The 21159-nt window shown below is 43.6% G+C and overlaps 1 protein-coding gene and 1 long non-coding RNA gene across 3 annotated transcripts in view; one reads left to right on the top strand and one right to left on the bottom strand.

Annotated features, from left to right (window-relative positions):
* The first annotated feature begins 1088 nt into the window (after positions 1 to 1088).
* The window catches only part of kif2a (kinesin family member 2A), a 116653-nt gene continuing 96582 nt past the window's right edge, over positions 1089 to 21159 (top strand). Inside the window, exons 1-2 of one of the 2 annotated variants that reach the window (XM_033030010.1) lie at positions 1089 to 1315; positions 16920 to 17014. In XM_033030010.1, coding sequence (XP_032885901.1) covers positions 1255 to 1315; positions 16920 to 17014 — 156 coding nt within the window. In that variant the 5' untranslated portion in view covers positions 1089 to 1254. The remainder of the gene's footprint in view (positions 1316 to 16919; positions 17015 to 21159) is intronic. The other variant, XM_033030015.1, reaches the window with a different exon arrangement.
* Positions 1191 to 1757, bottom strand: LOC116978709. The gene is made up of 2 exons (XR_004413512.1): positions 1590 to 1757; positions 1191 to 1461 (listed from the first exon to the last, which is right to left on the bottom strand). It is a non-coding gene; the product is annotated as an uncharacterized LOC116978709 (long non-coding RNA).

Here is a 21159-nt window from a genome sequence, read left to right as displayed (position 1 = left end):
ACTAATGTCCATCCGATACTCAAATTCACTTGGACCATCTGTGACATTTCCCTACCGTTTCTAGATCTCACCTTCTCCATCACAGGAGACAGGATTTCCTGACATCGGCCTCTGTGACCGAGACTGAAATACCATCACAGCGAATGGGGGCTCGAGAAGGCACATCAGTGTTCTCCCTATCAAAGCATGTGTAAAACATCGTCAGGGAGTGATGTTTCGCCGACATTCGAGCTACCTCCTGATTTCGCCTTGTAGAAGGTGATTGCATTCAGGCCCCGCCACAGCTGCCAAACATCTGTCTCATCCTCCAGCTTGGAGCAGGCCCCTTTTGGCCTTTTTGATGGCCTTATCAAGGTCGTATCTGGACTTCTTGTAGACCACTGTATCATCAGACATGAATGCCCGGTGTCTGGTCTTCAGAAGAGTGCGGATCTCAAAGTTCATCCAAGGCTTCTGATTGGGAAACACTCTGAAGGTTTTTGTAGGGATGCATTCCTCCACACATATCTTTATGAAGTCTAACGACTGTGGCGTATTCATTCAGGTCCGTTCTCGAGTCCCTGAACATTGCCTAGTCTACAGACTCCAAACAGTCCTGGAGTTGTTCCTCTGCCCCCGCCCCACCCGACCAGCTCTATACAGTCCTCACCTCTGGGGGTGCACTCTGCAATTGCTGCCTGTATGGTCGGATTTACCAAAGTGAGGGCGAGGGCGAGATTGTCAAATCTTTAAAATTATTTGCCAAGGAGGGCTGTGGAGGGCTGCTCACTTAAAACAGAAATTGATAGATTTTTGTATATTAAGGCACATGTGATTAACGTGGCAAGATGGTATTGAGGTACATCAGCCATGATCTCCATGAATAGTGGAGCAGGGTCAAAGTGCCAGATGGCCTATCCTTGCTCCTGATTCTTATGTTACTTTATCATTTACCACTAAAGCTTAACAAACACATTGCTTGATAAACTGAAGGTGCCATGCAAATATCAGTCTCTGCGGGAGGCCATCGTGTTATTTTTGTCGGCGTAGCCTTAAATCAAGCTTCATAAGAAACCCCTTTGCCTTTATATTAATGAGGAGACGAGTGACGGAGCATGCGCAGTGCAGTTGCTCTGCCTCTCTGGCGGTCGCCACCCGGCAACAGAACAGAGAGAATACGGGGAAGTGTCTGGAAACTTACAAGGGAAATCAACGATTAAACGGTTTTATTTAAATCAACGGCGATATCGTGCGACGAATGGTAGGCGATAAAGTATGGCAATCAATTTCGGAAGAGTCCATATCGGGATTTACGTCGAAATCAAGCGGAGCGATGGTGAGAGGAAGCCGTGAAGCGGGTGTATTTTTTTCCGACCGCCTCTTTTCAGGATCATTGTTTGGGCGACGCTCCATCAAGCATTAGCAACGGCCGGCCGGCCGGCTCTGCGCTAGGGCGGTGGAGGGGGACGTGTCCGGAATATTCTTCCCAGATCGGGGGGTGGGAGAGAGACAGACAGAGAGAGAGAGTGAAGGCTTGATTCGCGAGTATTTTGTGAAAAGGAAACGTGCAGTTGTTTGGTTGTCTCGGAAACGGCGCCGGGTGTTCTCACCGGTGTTGGGTTTCAAGGCCGGCATATTCTCCCGTCACAATAACGCCCCAGCTCGGCGGCCCCGCGTCACCCCCCCCCCCCCCCCCCTGGAGAATGGGGACAGGGGGTTGAGGTCCGGTCCCGCGTCACCCTCCGCCCCTGGAGAATGGGGAGGGGGGGTGAGGAGCGGCCCGGTCCTGCCCGGCCCGGCGTCACCCTCCTGGAGAATGGGGACAGGGGGTTGAGGTCCTGCCCGGCCGCCCGCCCCTGGGGAGGGGGAGGTGGTGGCGCGAGGAGCGGCCGTTGGCTGGTGGGGGTCGCGGGCGGCGCGAGTGCGGAAGTGGGAAGGCACCGGGCGGGCGAGGGGGCGCGGACAGGGGACGCACGCGGGAAAGCTCGCTTGCTGCCAGCGCCCGTTTACTTTTGAATACAAATAATAAAAGGGAGGAGGGGGAAAGAAAAAAAAAGAGAGAAGCCACCGCTTCTTTTAAAAACAAAATATATATATTTATTTTTTCACCGTGGCGATTGACACCGAGGTTTGTCGCTTTGAAACGACTGATCTGCTCGGGGCGGGGATGCTCGCGCGCGACCCCTCCCCACGGTGCAGGCGGGCGGCCGCGATCACGGGGCGGACTGCGCATGCGCCGCGAGCCGCTCCCATGAGCTGACAGGATGGGCTCTTGGTACCAATTCCCACAAGACGTGAGGCAGCTGGAGGGGCACATTACAGTGTTAGGCTTTCACCTTCCGTCAAGTGTCGGTGTGCTGGAATCTTGGCCTTTATTAACCCTGTGTGTAAACCTTGTCATGTGTATTATGTTGTTGCTGCAATTTTACAGCCACAAAAGCGTATTCTTTTACAATAGATAATAGGTGCTGGAGTAGGCCATTTGGCCCTTCGAGCCAGCACCGCCATTCAATGTGATCATGACTGATCATCCCCAATCAGTACCTGCCTTTTCCCCATATCCCCTGACTCCGCTATCTTTAAGAGCCCTATCCAGCTCTCTCTCGAAAGCATCCAGAGAACCGACCTCCACCGCCCTCTGAGGCAGAGAATTCCACACTCACAACTCAAACATAGAAAACAGGTGCAAGAGTAGGCCATTCGGCCCTTCAAGCCAGCACTGCCATTCAATATGATCATGGCTGATCATCCAAAATCAGTAGCACGTTCCTACTTTTTCCCTATATCCATTAGCCCTAAGCTAAATCTTAACTCTTGAAAACATCCAGTGAATAGGCCTCCACTGCCTTTTGTTGCAGAGAATTCCACAGATCCACAACTCTCTGAGTGAAAAGGTTTTTCCTCATCTCAGTCCTAAATGGTCTACCCCTTATTCTTAAACTTTGACCCCTGGTTCTGGACTTCCCCAACATCGGGACCATTTTTTCTGCATCTAGCTTGTCCAATCGCTTAAGAATTGTATATGTTTTTATAAGACCTCCTCTCATCCTTCTAATTTCCAGTGAATGTAAGCCCAGTCGATCCATTCTTTCATCAAATGTCAGTCCCGCCATCCCGTGAATTAATCTGGTCAACCTACGCTGCACTCCCTCGATAGCAAGAATGTCCTCCCTCAAATTAGGTGACCAAAATTGCACACAATACTCCAGGTGCGGTCTCACCAAGGCCCTGTACAACTGCAGTAGGACCTCCTTGCTCCTCTACTCAAATCCTCTCGCTATGAACAGCAACATGTCATTTGCTTTCTTCACTTCCCACACATTCAGCACCCGAGGTCAGGATCAATCCAAGGTCTCCTATGCCGTGAGGCATATTTAGAAGCATATTTGCCATTAAAACATTGGGAGCACTTAGTCTGTCGCACAATAAAGACGTGGCTTTTCTTTCCTTCAGATTTAAGATGTTACATGATCCCTACATCCCTCAAGTACTTTAGTGTCTAAAAGGAGTATTGATACTGGAATATTCTTAATGGTTTGGGAGTAGAAAATTAAAAATATATTTAACTGAAAAAATCTCTCCTCATTTCAGTTCTAAATGCCTAGGTCTGCGTTCTTTCACTGGGCTTCTGGTTTTAGATAGCACAGTAAGAGAATATAGCTGTCAGGATTTTTGTTAGCCTTTCTGAGAACTTATCATGTTTCAATGAGATTCCTATCCTTTTTATACTTAAGTGATCATCTTGCTCAGTCAAGGTGGCACCAGTTGGTGTGATGTATTTGAATTTCAAGAAGGCCTTTGATAAAGTACCATGTCATTAAACAAACATTAAACTACAGAAATCACTATACTAGTATGGGTTGAGGATTGGTTAATAGAGAACTGTAGCATGGACCATTTTCAGATTAGACAGATGCCAGAGAAGCACGTGCCACCAGATGCAAGAACAGTTTCTTCTCGAAGGGTTCTGGCTTGAAATGTCGCCTACTCCTTTTCTCCAGAGATGCTGCTTCACCTTCTGAGTTACTCCAGCATTTTGTATCTTTCTTCTCTGCTGTCACCAGACTTTTGAACGATCCTCGCATAAGCTAAACATTTATTCCCAATGATCAGGTTTAGGTTTATTAATGTCACCTGTTCTTATGATCAGTGAAAAGCTTTCTTTCACATGCTACCCAAACAGAGCGGATACTACACATTGCAATCAAGCCAAATTCACGTACAAATGATAGAACAAAGGGGGAGATACTGAGTGCAAAATACAGTTCTCATTGCTGCCCCTGCCCATACGGTATTTTAATTGCACTTTGTAGTTGTAGCATTATATTCTGCACTCTTGCTTATTTTCTCTTTTTACACTGCCTGTTATGCTCATGTTGTTTGAGTGTACTTGTGTATGCTATGATTTCCCTGGATAGCACGCAGAACAAATTTCTTCCACTATCTCGCAGTACATATGACTCCAATCAATTAATATCGATGGATGCTGGAATTCCATTCTTTATCAGTGATTTGGATAAAGGGATCACCATGTTATTTATTCAAGTTGTTGATACAAAGCTGTATGACTGGGCTGTGAGGAGAACATGGAGAGATTTCCATGAGGTGTAAATAGATTAAATAAAGGAGTAAGAACTTTGGAGGTTTTGTGGAAAAATATGAGGTCATCTGGTTTGGTGGAAAAAATAAAAACACTTATCTTTAATTGAATTATTGAAAGTTTTTGATGTTTACTGATCTTGGTGCCCTTGTATATGGGAGTTAATGTGCAAGTACATTGAGCAAGTGTCACTGTCTTTGTTGCAAGAAGATTAGAGTGTAACAGTAGAGATTTCTTGCTGAATTCTGTAGAACCCTTTTGAGGCCCCATTTGAAATGTTATGGACTGTTCTGGTTGATGAGAAATTGAGCAAGACTGAACCTTAAGTCTTCCTTTTGGAAGAAAGGTGATTTCTATAAAATGATGAAAAAAATACAAGGCCTTGCATGGTAAAAGCAAGAATGAGATGGGCTGTCAGGATCAAGGGGTCACAGTCTCAAAATAAGCGGTTAGCTATTGGGGAATGAGGTGAAAAGAAATGTCATTGTCAAAAGAGGAGGATTTTGTCCAAGAGCTCTGTGATGGTTCAGTCCTGGATCTATTCAGGATATAGATCAATACATTTTTAGATCATAAGTAAACCATTGCATGTGGGATTAATGTAGAAAATGGTTCTGAGATTAAATATTAGTTATAATATTTAAATAAATTAAATATCAGAGCAGAGATATTCACCATTGCACCATTCCAAACCATTTCTATCGCTGAATGGAGATTGCAACTGGGCACTCTTTCAGATGAGGTCTCGCTATTGTCCTGTAATGGCGAGTCTTCAAAAGGAGAAGCTGCCGGCGCGGGAGCTCTGGAAAGCGGACTCCGACCAGGGACCCGCCAGCTCCCGATGTCACCGTCCACAGGCCTGCAGCTGGAAGCCCCGAAGTCTGGTTGCAGCCGCGCGCCACCACAGCTCTCCACGCCCCGAGACCGGCTAGCCCCACGCAGGCTCCGCGACTGGAGCCCCCAGGTCGTTCCGGCTGGAGGCCGCTCCACGGTGCTAGGCCCCAACGACAACGGAGACCCGACAGGGAAAAGGTCGGGCCTCCTGTGCAGGGAAGAGATTTAAAAGTTTACCCCCCCCCCCCCAAATATACACAGTTAAAAACAATATAAAAAATTAAAAAAACCACAGCAAACGGGACAAAAATTTAAAAAAAAAAGACAGACGAGCTGCAGGGGACCGCGCTATTACAGCGTCGCCATTTCCAATTCCCATTCCCCATTTCCCATATTTCTTTCTATGGGATCTGATTGCAACCATTGGAATGTTTTCTCCCTTGATGCCGACTAAGGTTTACCAAGGTTCCTCCATGCCCAACTAGAAAAGTACTGCCTGGGTGTCAAGGGTAGTCACTTGCTTTTCTTCGGAAATTATTCAGATTGGTTGCTTTTCTGTACAATAAGTTCTTGTGTTTTGCCATGGATTTTTAAACTGTTATGTTGCAGGACAAAATTGTTGATGGGAATCAACAAATCTCTCACCAATTGGAATATGTAATGGAGTGGTCATTTTGTGCTAGAGAAGCTTGCTTTCTAAAAGAGCTGTAATCATTTCTGGAGGGAAGAATGTTTTAAAGAGGATGCTTCAAAGTCTGAAGCATTATTTAACTGAAAATGTGATTTACAGGTTATCCTCTGGTTACAAATGCCCAACATATGGACATTTCACACACAAACAAGCTTGCTTAATATTATTACATTCAAAAGTCATGACTTGGGTACATATGTTAAATCCTACAAACATTAGAACTAATTTCCTCGCTCCATGCAGGGAGCATCTTTAGCTTATATGGACACCATTTCTGACTACTAAAGCCTTTGATGCACACTTGAGAGGGATAGTGAAACATTCTACTCAAATTTGGCTGCCTTCAGAAATCTACCTCTATTCTACTTGTCCATTTGTATCTAATGAATCTCACAGGCTTAATCACAGTCACTCCAGTTTCTGTAGCTGAGCTGTATTATGCAAATACTGCTTGCATACACCTTTGTGCAAATTAATTGAATCACAGGCTGATTTTACTATTTTTTTGTCATGTGATGAGTTTGTATTTCTGCCATTTGTTGTATTTTTCTGAAATCCTATACATTTCTCTTAAGAAGTTCTTCTGGTCATTTTTCATTCTCTGGGTTTTTATTTCCAGTAATTTATCATCATTGAGAAGAACTCGTCAAGCAATTCACAAAATGGCTATCAAGCAATTCATAAAACTCATCCAAGGTGGCAAACAAAGAACATAACCTTGTATTAACATTGCTCAAAGTCACAGTGAGAGATCACAAAGTTGGTAGGTGTAAGCTAAGCTTCTGTATCCAGGATTGTCAAGCAAGGGTCTGAAACCTGTTTGCTATCGCCCAAGAGGACACGCAGGTGCGGCCGCAAAAAGACGATGACTCCAAGAGATGTCTTGCTGATTTTGGAAAACAAGAAGAATCTGAGAAAGACAAGCAATGCCCTGAAAAAAGATTTGGAGTCTCGATAAGCTCAAGTACCCATGTGCTAATGCCGCATTGAAGTCAGATGTACAGCTGGAAGACTTGTGAAAAAACAACTTCTAACTGCAGTGTTGAAGAAGTAGTGATACTTGTGGACCTTAAAAAATAAAGATTGGACCTGTGACACTGGGAAAAGGTGCGATTCAGTAACAAAAGCCATTTCCAGAGCTGCCAAGTAGTACGGATTTTCCGTATTTTGTACGGAAACGCGATAAGAATACTGATGTACGATTTTAAATACGGAGGGTCTCGATCAGAAACGTCACCACTAGGCTTATCATAATTCTACCACTTCCTTCTCTCCAGAGAATTCCTTCTCTCCAGAGTCGCTGTCTGTCCCGCTCCAAGTTTAAACAGAGCACTTGTCAGTTTAACCTGTGGGAATTTAAACGAAGAACTGTCGGCTACGCGCTGTGGGTTCTAAATATAGCGCTACCGGCTGGAGCGCTATGGGGTTTACACATGGCGCTATGGCCACAGCGCTCTGGGTCACGAACTGTTCAGGAAAATTCTCGTATAACAATGAGTCTTTGGAATTCTCATTGAGCCTTTGATTATTTTTCAGGCAGTGGTAGAATTCTGATAAGCCTAGTGGTGAAAGGTTACAAATGGGATTGCAGTTACATTGGGATTGGCCTTGATTTTACAGAACAGTGGGTGGGCTCAAGGGGGAGAGGGGGAGGGGTGGAGAGAATGGAGAGGGGAGGGAGGGAATAAGAGCGGGAGGGAGAAAAAAAGGAAGGAGAGGGATGGTGGGAAGGGAAGGAGGGAGAGATGGAGGGAGGGAGAGGGGTGGAGGGAGGAAGAGAGAGGAAGGAGAGAGAGAGAGAGGGAGCAAGGGAGGGAGAGTGAGGCTTCCAAAATGTCTTTTACATCACCATCTGGTGCTAAAATCAGGAAGCAGCCGTTCAAACAGCAGTCTACAAAGAGATAACAATTAATGCACTGTTAAGTAAGGTGCGTAGAAGACATGTCAATTGGTAGCAAAGTTATGCATTCTTGTACTCTTACATGGGTATGACCGCATATTAAAAAGAACATTTTTCTCAGCAAAATGGCACTGCGTAAAAATACTGATTTCCTCAGCAAAATACAGATTTTCAGGTATTAGAATACTGAAATGCTCTTGACATAACTTGACAGTTCTGCATTTCCTGGTTCAGGGCCAAAGTAGCCAACATGTTCGTAGAGCTGGTGAGAAGATGCTGCACTGACCAGTTTGTCAAACATCCTGACAATATCATGTTCTGGGTTTGTTTCATCTAGTATGATGTTGGTCCGCAGTGCCCAGTTGCTGAAACGGACCTGAATGAATACTCCACAGTTGTTACTGACTTCATATGGAAATGTGTGGAGGACTGTGTTCCTACAAAAACCATCCAAGTGTTTCCTAACCAGCAGCCTAGGATGAACCAGGAGATCCGCATTCTCCTGAGGACCAGATCTTGGGCATTCAAGTCTGATGACGCAGAAGTGTACAAGAAATCCAGATATGACCTTGATAAGGCCATCAAAAAAAGTCAAAAGGGACTTTTGCTCTAAGCTAGAGGATGAGGCGGATGCTCAGAAACAGTGACAGGGCTTGAATGCCATCACTTCCTACATGGCAAAATCAGGCGGCAGCTCAAGAGATAGCGAAGCATCATTCCCTGACAAACTCAATGTGTTCTATGAGGAGGAGAACAATGATGTGCCATCCTGAGCCCCCATGCATCTGGTATTACAGTCACAGAGGTAGACGCAAGAAGATCCTTCAGAGGAGTGAACTCTCGGAAAGCATCTGGACCTAATGGTATACCTGGTCGTGTTCTCAAAACCTGTGCAGACTAACTGACTGGAGTTGTTGCGGACATTTTCAACCACTCATTAATGATGTCTGATGTTCCCACCTGCTTTAAGAGAGCATCACTAATACCAGTGCCCAAGAAGAGTAAAGTGATATGACTATCAACTGGTGGCACTAATATCCATGGTGATGAAGTGCTTTTAGAGGTTGCTTATGGGGGATATCAACTCCTACCTTGACCCATTACAATTTGCCTACCGCCACAACAGGTCAACGGAGGATGCCACATCACTGGCTCTCCACTCTGCATTGGACCATTTGGACAATGAAAATACATACATCAGGCTGTTGTTTATAGACTACAGCTTGGTGTTCAATACCATCATCCCCTCCAAGCTGGTCCAAGCTCACGGAACTGGACATCTCTCTGCAACTGGATCCTCTACTTGCTCATCAACAGACCACAGTCTGTTCGAATTGGCAAAAACACTTCTTCCTCAATAACAATCGGTACGGGAACACCTCAAGGCTGTGTGATCAGCCCCCTGCTCTACTCACTCTGTATTCACGACTGTGTATCCATCATCAAGTTCGCCGACGACACCACTGTTGTTGGACGAATTACAGATAGTGATGAGTATAGAAGTGAGATCGGTCGACTGACCAAATGGTGCCAAATCAACAACCTGGCTCTCAATGTCAGTAAGACCAAGGAACTAATTGTGGACTTTGGAAGAAGAAGAATGAGGATTCATAAACCTGTCAATATCGATGGGACGATGGTGGAGAGAATCAAATGCTTCAAATTCCTGGGTGTGTATATTTCTGAAGATTTCTTGGACCCAGCACACTGATGCAATTATAAAGAAAACCCATCAACGCCTTTACTTCCTGAGAAGATTGCGGTGTTTCGTATGTCAGAGAGGATTCTCTTCAGGTGTACAGCAGAGAGCATCTTGACTGGTTGCATCACTGCCTGGTTCGGCAACTAGAATGCCCATGAGCGAAGAAGACTGCAAAAAGTTGTGAACACATTATTTCGCTTGGGCAGTTTATACCCCAGCGGCATGAACATTGACTTCTCCAATTTCAGGTAGCCCTCACTGTCTCCTCCCCTTCTCAGCTCTCCCTCAGCCCTCTGGCTCCTCCTCTTCTTTTCTTCTTCCCGCCCCCCCTCCCCCACCCTACATCAGTCTGAAGAAGGGTTTCGGCCTGAAACGTTGCCCATTTCCTTCGCTCCACAGATGCTGCCGCTGAATTTCTCCAGCTCTTTTGTCGACCTTCGATTTTCCAGCATCTGCAGTTCCTTCTTAAACATTTGCTGCAGTTATGTCCTTTGGCCATTTCTTGTCAGTTAGTATAATGTTTAACCTGTCAGATGGGTATAGTCGGTTTTAACAGCTATTATCATAACATGCCTTTAGAAATTTCCTTGCAAACTGTATATTTTGTTGTGGATAAATTATGTGGGAAGCGAGAGTGTTTCTGTACCAGTAACGATCCATGCTATGGCCATGTCATGATAATTTTCGGTACTTCACAGAAAACATGCTTGCATCAATCTGTAGTGTGCATGGTTAAGCATATATGTTACCATGGTCCAGGATTTATTGACACAGGTTAATCATACGCTGAATAATCCAACCACATTTTTGTTTGGAAGTGTAAAGAACTAATAGAAATTGCATTAATTGCAATGTGTAAAAAGAGTTGAGATACTGTATAATAACTTTGCTGTATGTCATTGTGGTATATATCATGTCTTGATTGGGGAATATGTTTAGTTTGTGACTATTTGAAGCAGAAATGATATGTGAATGCTTCATTGAGCATAATTCCGACTGGTAACTACGCACTTCGTCCGAGCACATTATCGCACGCTTAATGCAAGTCGTCCTAAATGACCACCTAAACTGTAATTTGGTAACCTAAAAAGCTGCCAAGATTGCCCAGCTGGTCACAGGGAAAAAAAGTTAAGCGAGAGCCCTGTTTCTGGCATGGTAAGGCAGCAACTCTACCGCTGCACCACCATTACTGTTCTAAATAAATTGCATACATCTACATTATCTCATCCTTTTAATTTCCCAAAAATAAAATCAAGTAATTTCAGTATTCCTGTTTATTGAAAATTACCGAATCACTCATCACAATTTAATCTATCCCATTACGTCATTTTTGTTGCAAAGGAATTTTTTTTTTGGATTTCACATGCCACTTTACCCAACTCAATCAGTTTACAGTTTATCCTGTTCAGCTTTGTGACTTTGCAAATGTAGCCATGGTACTCGTGAATCCTAGCTTCAAATATTTTAGGACTATTTTGATAAAGGATGGTCTTATTGATCCATTTATGATCTGAAAGGTGCATTAACCTGACCTAATGTCAGGTCTTTTTTATTTACTTACTAATTATGACAGAGGAGGCCATTTGACCCCTCTAACTGTCAGAATGAGGTGAATGTTAAATTCCGTTTTAACTAGAAATCACTCTAGTAGCAAATAAAATGACAAAGCTTAAATGCAGTGATGTGGCCAAAGAACATCTCAAGTAATGCAGCATTTCCACTGACAACTAGGAAACCCATCTGAAATAGCTCATTCTGTTTAGAAGTAGAAGGGCACCATTGGCTGTATTTCCATCAGCTGGTTGAAACAGCAATAGATGGTTGAACCAAGAGTGTTGCTCAGAGAAATTTGTATATTGATATTAACCATATAACAATTACAGCACGGAAACAGGCCATCTCGACCCCTCTAGTCCGTGCCGAACACATAATCTCCCCTAGTCCCATATACCTGCGCTCAGACCATAACCCATATAATAACCATATAACCATATAACAATATTCTTGGGATGAGGTGAGTTGATTACCCACCATGGAATTTAGATGTATTCCTTTGTGTGGAGAATTCTCTGCTTGATTCCCTTTAAGAGTCATGGTCATACTGTACAGAAACAGACCCACCGATCCAACTGGGTCACGCCAACCAAGATGCCCCATCTAAACCAGTCCAGTTTGGCCTATATCCCCCTAACCTTTCCTATCCATGTACCTGTCCAAATGTCTTAAATGTTGCTCTTGTACTGCCTTGACTACTTCATTCCACATAACCAACACTCTGTGTGGAAAAGATGCCTCTCAGGATCCTACGCATTGGCTATAGCCCCTGTGGGAAAATTTGCCATATGCACATCAGACGCTTTTCACAGATTAATGTCAAGCAGCAATGATCTACTCTTTTAATGCTTCCATCGTTCAAGTTGTTCATTGAACTTCTAATGGATTACTATATTCAGCTTTTGACATAAAAACCTTGCCTACATTATAAAAGTGTGTTACTTAATGGACTCTTCACATTATAAAATTCCCCCAGCAATCAAAACTTAACTTTTGCATACTTTTATCTCACAGGCAATAAGCACCGAACTACAACGATTATCCATCATCATTAATCCAACCAATCTTCCATTTCTACTGTCATTCACTTTGCTTATGCCACAAGTTCAATTTTTAAGAATGTTAAATTTGGGCTTCTTTAAGAAACAGCGATTCCAATGAAAGTTGAAAATAGACCATTTAATGATTTAAAAAATACATTTTGTACAACTTTCAGAAACTTTCCCAATTCCATCCTCACAGCACTACTTTGTTTTCTACATTTTGCTACGGTTTGTCCAAATCTTACCTTCTCTCTCATAGTCAGTATATCTCCAGCAATGGCGTATCATAGACAGCCTCCTCCAAATTATCAAGCTTTGGTTTCTTTGTACAAGTACTACAATTCAGAGATTAAACAAAGGGCAAATTCCAGGAATATGGAAACAAAACAGGTTTACATCTCCACCACCATTAGCTTGTTTCTACAATCACAAACTGCAAATTTACTGTGAAATTCAAATTCATCTTATCTGACCACCATAATGAAGGTTTTTTTCATTTAGTTAGTGTGGACAATGCTAGCAAGGACAGCATTTATTGCCAACTCCCGCTTAGCCTCAAAACAGTGGTGACGAACCACTATCGGGCAGCGCAGGAGGCTCCAGGATTTGGATTCAGCAACTATAGATTGTCAATGTAATTTAAATTCACAATATTATGTGATATGGAGGGGAACTACAGATAGTTGTTTTCCCATGCACTACTACAGTTGTCCTTCAAATGTAATGATCAGTATGACTTTGGACATGCTGCCTAGGCAAATGATTGCATTTTGCACATGGTGTAACTTGCCCAGCCAGGAAAATGTACAAATGGGAGAGGGATATAATCCAATAAGTTTGGGACAGTAGATGGGAAATATCAAGCATACTGCCTCAATCTAAATATTGTCAATCCATTAATTTTCTTAGAGCTATACTCATCCAAGCAAGTGCAAAGTATTCCACCCGACTGCAAATATAATTTGTAGAAATGAAAAGGTTGGTCAAGCTACTCAAGGTATAAGATCCAGTCCCCGATGTGCCCTTTTAACAACATGGGTTTTTTCAATACTTTCTACCTCTTTGGTGACCCTTGGACTATCCTTGATCGGACTTTGTTGGCATCAAGAAACGTTATTCCTTTATTACTATGTATCTATACACTGTAAATGGTTTATAGTATTGTCTTTCTGCTGACTGGATAACACGCAACAAAAGCTTTTCGCTGTACCTCGGTACACATGACAAACTAAACTGAACAGAAACCTGGATTCGATCCTGACTGCGGGTGCTGTTTGTATGGAGTTTGTGTGCTCTCCCCGTGACCTGCATGGGTTTTTTTCCAGAAGTTCCGGTTTCCTCCCACACTCCTAAGGCGTACAGGTTTGTAGGTTAATTGGCTTGGTAAAATTGTAAATTTTCCCTAGCGTGGGTGGGATAGTGTTCGTGGCATGGACTCGGTGGGCCGACAGGCCTGCTTCCGTGCTGTATCTCTAAACTAAACTAAAGTAGAACCTGAGCACATAACCTATACTGGAACAAAGGCAAATTCATATTGAATGTTTCAATGAGAATTGTAACTGCAATAATTAGTAAGTAAATAAAGAAGACACCTATTTCCATATAAATCATGAAAGTAATGTGCAAGAATCAATATTTTTGGATGCTGTATGTGATATATAACATGATATGATCAGAATAGCATGCACAGGTTTCTTAGGAGCAATAGTTCTGAAAGTCATTGGAGGCTTCCCTTTTCTCTGCATGTTATCAGCCTTATTGTACAGTGCATATTATGCAATACACAATGTACGCAATAATCAGCTGCATAGTCAACCTGTACATCTTTCATAATAGTGTACTCTTCTCATTGCCGATAAGTCATCAGTTTGTAGATAATGGGTTATCCGTTGTCCTTTTTTAAGTGACATCTCATTTATCTTTCTAGTCGCTTTTTTATTAATTGCCTGTGAACATCCATGGCAAAAACCAGCATGTATTGCCCCATCTTTCATCTATTCTGTGAGGATGGTGGCGAGCTATTTGAACAGCTGTTGTCCTTGAAGTGAAGGTATTCCCAAACTGCTATTCAATAGGGTGTTCCAATATTTTGAGTAACAAAGAAAGAATAATGATTTATTCCCCAGTAATGAATATGTGTGACCTGAGAGGAATTCCTCAGGTAATGGTGTTCCTAAACTCCAGCTGCTTTTAGTCTTTGTGGTTTGTAGATTAGATGTACTGTCAAAAACGCCTTAGTGAATTAATCTGGTGCACTTTGTTAGTGGAATGTACTGCAGCTATTGTTTCCTGTGGTGAACTTGAATGTTTAAGGTAGTAAATGGGTGTTAATCAAGAATGTTGTTTTAAACTGATGGCAAGCTGCTTTGGGTTTTTTGGAACTGTACATATCAGGGCATGTGAAGGCGCTGGTTTGTGTCTGTAGATGATGAAAAGCTACTAGAGCGGAGCAAGATAGACCACTCCTGCAAAATCCAATGGACTGACATGTAGTACGCAACGGAGCGTAACTTCCGCCATTTCAGTAAACCCGACCCTATCTATGACCCGACCCGACTTCAGTTATGCGTTCAGTTAAAACGGCACATACCTTGTACAGGGAGGAACTGCAGATGCTGGTTTAAACCGAAGACAGACACAAAAGGCTGGAGTAAATCAGCGGATCAGGCAGCATCTCTGGAGAAAAGGAATAGGTGATATTTCGGGTCGACTTTTTAGATAGCTGCCATGACCCGTTTGATGTCATCCTTCGCCCTGCTCCTGGTCTCAGCCCGCAGCGATGTGCCGGACAAGCTGTGTGTGTGTGTTTGGGTTGAAGGTCTGAGGGTTGAAGCGCTGGCACCAAGAGTGGGCGAATGCGCAGACAGACGGACGAAAGCAATGATCATTGAGCGGCAAAGGTGACATTTCGGATCGAGACCCTTCTTCAGCCTGACAGTCAAGGGAAGGGGAAATGGGAGACATAGGCATATCTTTCATTCATTTGTCCTTAGTACCGTCTATATCTCTTGTTCCTCTTTTCCCTGATTCAGTCTGAAGAAGGGTCTCGACACAAAATGTCACCTATTCCGCTCTATGATCGTTGCTTCTGTCCGTGTGTTCGCTCTTTCTTGGTGCCGGCGCTTCTCCCCTCAGACTCAGTCAAACAAACACACACACAGCATGTCCGGCAGATCAGTGCAGGCCGAGACCAGGAGCCGGGCGAAGGATGGCATCAAACTGGTCATAGCAGCTATCGAAAAAGTATGGAAATGGTAAGGGGGAAATAAAAAAAATAAAAACACCCAAAGGAAATAGATGTTTAACAAAAAAAGGGGGGGGGGGGCGGCGGCGATCGCTCCGTGTCCATATCAGCGGGTGGGGTGGCAGGATGGCTTGAATGGGTGTAGGGTTTTCTGGAGCTCCTTCCTAATGGCAATATTTTGTATGTTCCAAGTTAATAAGGAAGACTAGGCAGGAATATCAAAATGATCACCCGCAGCTGAAAAAAAAAGATGATTTGTGTGGTATTTGGCAAAATAATAGCAATATGTAGACACCATGACCAAAGCAAAGACACTAGAGCGGAGACGGAAGCCGGTTACGGAAATGGTGCTAAAGATTACCCATGACCTTACGGCTTTTTCGTCGAGTGGACTATCTTGCTCCGCTCTAGTATCTTTGATGAAAAGGCTTTGTGAGGACAGAAGCTAAGCCACTTTCTGCAGTATGCCTTCTAGCTTCTTACCTTGCTGTTTTAAGCCACCTATTTGGGAATCCATTTGGATGTGATCAGTGGTGAACATTTAAAATCCAGCAATGGTAATGTTGTTGAATACCAGGAGTAAATGGTTGATTATTCCCTTGCAAGTGCTAGCTGGCCATTGCCTGGCCTCTGTGGTGTCATTCTTTTTTTACTTGGCCCTGCCTCAATGTTGTCCAGGTCTTGGTGTATTGATGCTTAGACTACTTTGTTAAAGTATGGTCAATGGAACTCTATAATCAATTAGTCAATAATCAGTAAACATTTAGGGAGGAAATGGTAATGTTGGGGGGAAATGGTAATGTTGAAACAGCAGGAGTGCTGCCCTGAGAGGTTTATACATTGATATTCTTGGGGTGAGATGGTTACCCATCATAAATTTAGATGCATTCCTTTGCATGGAGTATCCTCTGCTTGAGTCCCTTTAGTTAAAGTCATACTGGAAGGAAACAGATCCATTGATCCAACTGGTACATGCAAACCAAGATGCCTCATCTAACTAAACTAGTCCAGTTTGGCCTATATTCCCCAAAACAGTAGCTGTCCAAGTGTCTTTTAAATGTTGCAATTGTTTTGTCCTGATTACATCCGCTGCAGGCTCGTTCTCTATACCCACCAAAACTGAACACCATACTGCAGTAGTGCAGCTTAAATAACATCTTGTACAACTATAACTGAGGGTCCTGGCCGGAATTGACTTCCTTAAGTGCGATATATCACACTTATCTGAATTTATCGCCAATAGTCATTTCCCAGCGCAGTTGCCCAGCTCAAGATCCTGCTGTGATTCACAGGTGGATTGTGATATCTTAGGTGATTTTGCATTAAATAATTTATGAAATTTTGAGTTTTTTTGTCTGACGTAATCTTTCAGGAAGGATACACGAGGCAATGGTGACATCATTAAATGATGATAATGAAAGTGCGACTGTGGAATGGATTGAAAATGGCGATACAAAAGGAAAGGAGGTACACTTAACCCCTGCATAAACATGTGTTTCCATTATGCTTTTGTAAGCTATTTTTGGATGGTTACTGAAATGGTGCTTCTGAATAATTATTTGTCATTATTATACTGTTCTAATTTGAGGTTGTCAACACTGTGGAATTGAATCTGCCTGGAACCTCAAGTTTAGGCCACTGGATATCATTAGAATGTTTGCCCTGTTTCTTCTGCTGTAAGCAAGTCCCATATGTTTCTACAATTTAAATGTTTTGAATTGTATTGTATAATTGAATGCATTTATGATACAAAGGCATCTATACATTTAAAAGTGATTTTTTGTGCATAGTTATAAGAACAATACTTGAAAATAGTATCTTTAACAAATATACTGTATGTTAAAAAAAATTCAGATGCTGGAAATTTGTGATGAACAAAATAATGGAGCTGTTTATAGTATTCAGCAGGCCATGCAGTATCTGCAGAGAGGAAAACCAATAACAAACCTTTGAAATGCGTTGAAGTTTCAGGTTGATGGCCTAGATTAGATTAGATTACATCCTTTATTTGTCATTCAGACCTTTCGGTCTGAACGAAATGTCGTTGCCTGCAGCCATACATATAATAATAAACAGCAAAACACAAATTAACATCCACCACAGTGAGTTCACCAGGCACATCCTCACTGTGATGGAGGCAAAAGTCTTAAAGTTACTGTCTCTTCCCTCCTCATTCTCCCTCTGCGCTGAGGCGATACCCCACCGGGCGATGGTAGTCAGTCCCGCAGATCAACCGAACTCCGCAAACGGGCCGGTTCAGCTCCGCGGCCCAGGGTGGTCGAAGCTGCTGCCCTCCAGTCCAACGGACGCAGCTGTTGCCGCGGGAGCTCCGGAAAACAGGCACCAGCCTATGGCCTGCGAGCTCCCGACGATGTCGTCCACTGGCCAGCAGCCGACCCCCGGATTCAGGTCGCCGCCGCCGGAACGCCGCCTCAGCCACCGGAGCACCGTCCCAGCCCCGCGCCGGGCTGCCCTCACCGGAGCACCGTCCCAGCCCCGAGTCGGGCCACCCTCACCGGAGCGCCGTCTCAGCCCCGAGCCGGGCCGCCCTCACCGGAGCGTTGTCTCAGCCCCGAGCCGGGCCACCGGAACGCCGCCACAGCTCCGAATTTGACCAGCCTCGCGTTGGTGAGTCCTGGCTGGCTCTGCCTACGGAACCTCGAGGTCGGTCGCAGTTGGAGGCCGCCAGCTCTGTCATTAGGCCTCAGCGCAGACGGAGGCAGAGAAGGGGGGATACGACAGAAGAGTCGCATTCCCCCGAAGGGAGAGACAGAAAACCATGTTTCAGCCCCCCCTCCCCCACCACACACATAACACAACCTAATAACCAAAATTTAACTAAAACAAGACAAAGAAAACAACAACAAAAAGTAAAGACAGACGGACTGCAGGCGAGCCGCAGCCGTTCAACAGCGCCGCCACTTCCGGCCTTTCATTAGAACTGAGAAGTAGGAGGGAGTGATGAAGAAGGGGAGAAAACCATGATATCTGTGTTAGACTGTCACAGGAAGAGAGTGCTGATGAAAATGATGGTGGTTCTTGTGGCTGAAAGAACATAAGCAGGCCCCTTGAATCTGCTCAGCCATTGATTGAGATGGTGACCAATTGTACCCTATCTCATAAATCTTTACCCAACTCCCAAGTAAAGAATTCCTATGATTCATCACTTTCTGAATGAAGATATCTCTCCTCATTTCAATTCTAAGTAGTCTGAGATGACAATCCCGTATTCTGGACTCCATGGTAATGAACTAAATATTGGGAAAACAACAGCAGATTGAGTGATTGTTTTGTAGAGCACCTTCATTCAGCTTGCAAGCATGACCTGGTGCATAGAGTTGCCTGCATGTTGAGGTTTATATTGCATGTATGTTGAACTTTGCAGCCCATCCTTTCTTGCCGTTAAACTTCTAGTTTTTTGATCCAGTGCTATTTGTCTCTGCCAATCTTTTTTATGCAGATTTTATTGTTCTCATTTTCATTGCTATCTTCCTGTGTACAATTCTTGCTAAATTTATTTTAAACATCCACCCTGCAACCATGCTACTGAACCTTCCTGTAAGGAGGTTCACCCCAGCTCTTTTGAAGTGCAATCCATGTGGCCTATAAATTGCACTTATTTAAATTCAAGAGGCCTGACGAGTAAGGTGGATGAACAGTGGGGTTGAAGGGCCTGTTTCCGTGCTCTGAATCTATCCTTTTCATGGTTAGATTTTTTTTGATAATGACTGTTCTCCAATAGTGCTTACCACAGGGGTCCTACTGCCTCTGTAGTTATAACGCTTAATGACAGCATGTCAGCAGTACTGCCTTCCTTCTGAATAAAATTTATACTCTTTTGCAACCGGATGTAGACAGTTGAGGAAATGTAAGAACTGATGATGAGATGGAGCTAGTTGTCATCAGCTTGTATATTAAACATGCTGTCTCTTTGACTCATTTTGCTTTGGGGCAACATACAGATAAGAATTAGGAGATTGCTAAAGATTGATCCTTGAGTTCCAGTGTTAGCAGCATGGGAACCGGAAGGAAATCCATTGGAAAAGATTCCCATGATCGATGAGAGTGCAGTCCTACCCAGCTGGGTAGTGATGCAGAGGGGACTAATGATGGACACATTTATCTGTTTTGTAGTAAATGCCTACTATTTTCTGTGTGCTTAAGCAAAGCAAGAATTTCATTGTCCTATACAGGGACACATGACAATAAACTCACTTGAACTTGATAATTATTAGGCCGATCACAGTGAAGGCAATCTGAGGAAAATGAGCACACTGCCGGATGTGTTCATCGTTCAGGTGATGGATATCAGATGGGAGAAATTCAAGTGTGGACGTGGCAAAAATCATCGATGAAGAAAACATTGAGCGATTTCAGCGATGGAAGCCAAAATGAGGAAGGGAGATTGGAGATTATATGATATTTTGCCGTTATACCGTGATGTCTGTTTTTTTTAAGGGATAGGAATTATATAATATTAAGAGGAGGTTTAGTCTGGATAATTTGGACAATACTCGAGAAGAATCCTTGATTTGTTAAGAAAACAATTTGGTGGGTATTAGGATTGGTGTAGCAGGATTGTGAGCCTTGGGGAGGTTATGCGTGGAAATAACAGACATCAAAATGTTCCCTGATTAATTCCAATAGTATAATTAAATGGTAATGATCTGGACAAATAGTCCACGTTGAATTGGAATCTTGGAAAATTATGTACAGGCATGAGATTTCACCACGGATTTCTGCGGATTTTGAAATTCGGTTAAAAAAAATCTGTCTAAATCTCTGCTGTAAATGGCTTTCCGCGAGGGGGGGGTGGAAATGGGACTTTTTTTTCCAGTTTCTTACCTTGCCAGAGACGCGATGTTTTCCGGGTCGGGTCGCTCTGCGACTGCTCTACCATCGATGGAGCTGGAAGCCTTCTTGGACTGCGGACTTAACGTCTGAGCCGATGCCTAGCCTGGGATCGCTCCAACCGCGGCATGCGGACTTACCATCAAAAGCTCACAGTCGGGAGAGGCTAGTCAGGAGCTCCTACGAACACAGAGGCTCAACCAGCCCCGACACGGGGTTTGGTCGGCCGGCGCGGGGGTGCTGACATCCCTCCCCAATGCAGGAGCTGGAGAAGGGCCCAAAACGCTGCCGGCTACGGGAGTCAAGATCGTCCCATCAACGGAGGGCTCGAGGCCCCTCACAGCGGGAGAGCAAAGGGAAGAGATTGAACATTTTTTTCACAATGAGGAATGTGGAGGAATCACTGTGCTGGATGTTAATGTTAAAATGTGTTTTGTGTGTTCTGTTGCTTTTTATTTCTATGACTGACTTGGCAAATGAAATTCCTCGTATGTTGCAAAACATATATATGGCTAATAAAGTATTATTGTGATTGTATAAATTATGGGTAAACAAGCAAGGAAAAGGTGGCATTTCAAGGTTTAATTATCAAAAAATCATCAAATGTCCTGTGTAAAGGATAATTCTCTCTAATTAGAGTAAACGAGCAAGGAACAGGTATCATGTTACAAGTAGTTGTAGATGTAATATAACATATTTTCAATAGCTCTGCAGCTCAAAATTCGGAATCATTTTACTCCATTGCAAGCTACTAAAATAAA

This window comes from Amblyraja radiata, chromosome 1 (genome assembly GCF_010909765.2).
Source record: "Amblyraja radiata isolate CabotCenter1 chromosome 1, sAmbRad1.1.pri, whole genome shotgun sequence".
In the NCBI taxonomy this organism is placed as follows: domain Eukaryota; kingdom Metazoa; phylum Chordata; class Chondrichthyes; order Rajiformes; family Rajidae; genus Amblyraja; species Amblyraja radiata.
Note: the sequence above shows the minus strand (reverse complement) of the source record. Positions and strands in the feature narration are given on the sequence as shown.